General features: G+C 61.3%; 1 protein-coding gene across 1 annotated transcript in view; it reads right to left on the reverse strand.

Annotated features, from left to right (window-relative positions):
- Nucleotides 1-1,049, reverse strand: part of REN (renin) — a gene marked incomplete at its 5' end in the record, with an annotated part of 4,404 nt that overhangs the window by 2,972 nt on the left and 383 nt on the right. The window contains 2 exons of the mRNA XM_009574886.1: nucleotides 336-532; nucleotides 703-843. Coding sequence (XP_009573181.1) covers nucleotides 336-532; nucleotides 703-843 — 338 coding nt within the window. The remainder of the gene's footprint in view (nucleotides 1-335; nucleotides 533-702; nucleotides 844-1,049) is intronic.

Consider the following 1,049-nt stretch of genomic DNA (forward strand, 5'->3'; position numbering starts at 1 on the left):
TGATTGCTCCAGCCCCACTAGCAGAGCTGGCGACTTTGTGCAATCCGACAGTGACAAACGAGCGGGCAGCAGCCGCTTCCAGCCTCAGCACTCCCTGCCCAGCAGCTCCAGATAAGCATCCACCCGGCTCTGCCTCTTGTGCTGCCTCATTCCACCCCAGTTCCTCCAGGCATCCTCCACCTGCCCGTGCCCTCCACCCCCCCAGGTCCCACAGCCCCAGCCATGGCTCTTTCCCACTCCTGAGATGCAAACCCAGCACTGCCGTGGTTGCAATGTCCATGCCCTGCAAAACAAACACCTCCCCAGCCCCAGCGCCTGCTCCCCACAAGACCCACCGGCTGTAGTAGACGGAAAACACGTCCTCCTTGAGGATCTGCTGGGAGAGGATCCGGTCGAAGACGGGGGTGATGCCATCGATGGCCTGGCTGGGGGAGCCCATCCCCAGCACCCCGTCAAATCTGGCAAAGATGAAGGGGAAGGCAGGCAGCGCCGTCGCCTCGGCAAAGACCTGGATGATGGGGATGTCTGATACCTGGGGGAGGGCACAAATGTCCTTGCAGGGAAGTGGGGGGCTAAATCCCCCAAAGGGCCCCCATACTCTTGGGTAACTGGGGTTGCTCTTATGGGGGAGCAGAGCCACATGCGGGCATCTCCTTGCTGAGCCAGGGGCTCCAGGTCTGCGAATTCAGGGCACACACTCACCATGACGATGTCCTGGCTGAGGAAGCCTTTGACACTCCCTGTTCCATAGCGGATAGCAAAGCCCGTGCCGTTGGCTATGTACGTCCGTGACTTGGAGGAGTCGTAGCGGCTGTGGGAAACTGGGGAGAGGGAGAAGGTGCATCAAAGAAAGTGAGGGAGGCAACGATGGCAGGACCAGCTAAGGGTCTCTGCTCCCCCAGCCATTGTGGGATGATGAACCCACCCTGCCCCAGTGCCAGGGGACTGGACAGCAGCAGACCCCGCTGTGCAAAGGTAAACCCACCCCAGCGCACGCTGAGCAGCCCTCGAGATGGAGGGACATGCCCCCGTACTCACTGCAGGCGCTG

Source organism: Fulmarus glacialis, unplaced genomic scaffold, assembly GCF_000690835.1.
Source record: "Fulmarus glacialis isolate BGI_N327 unplaced genomic scaffold, ASM69083v1 scaffold19320, whole genome shotgun sequence".
NCBI lineage: Eukaryota > Metazoa > Chordata > Aves > Procellariiformes > Procellariidae > Fulmarus > Fulmarus glacialis.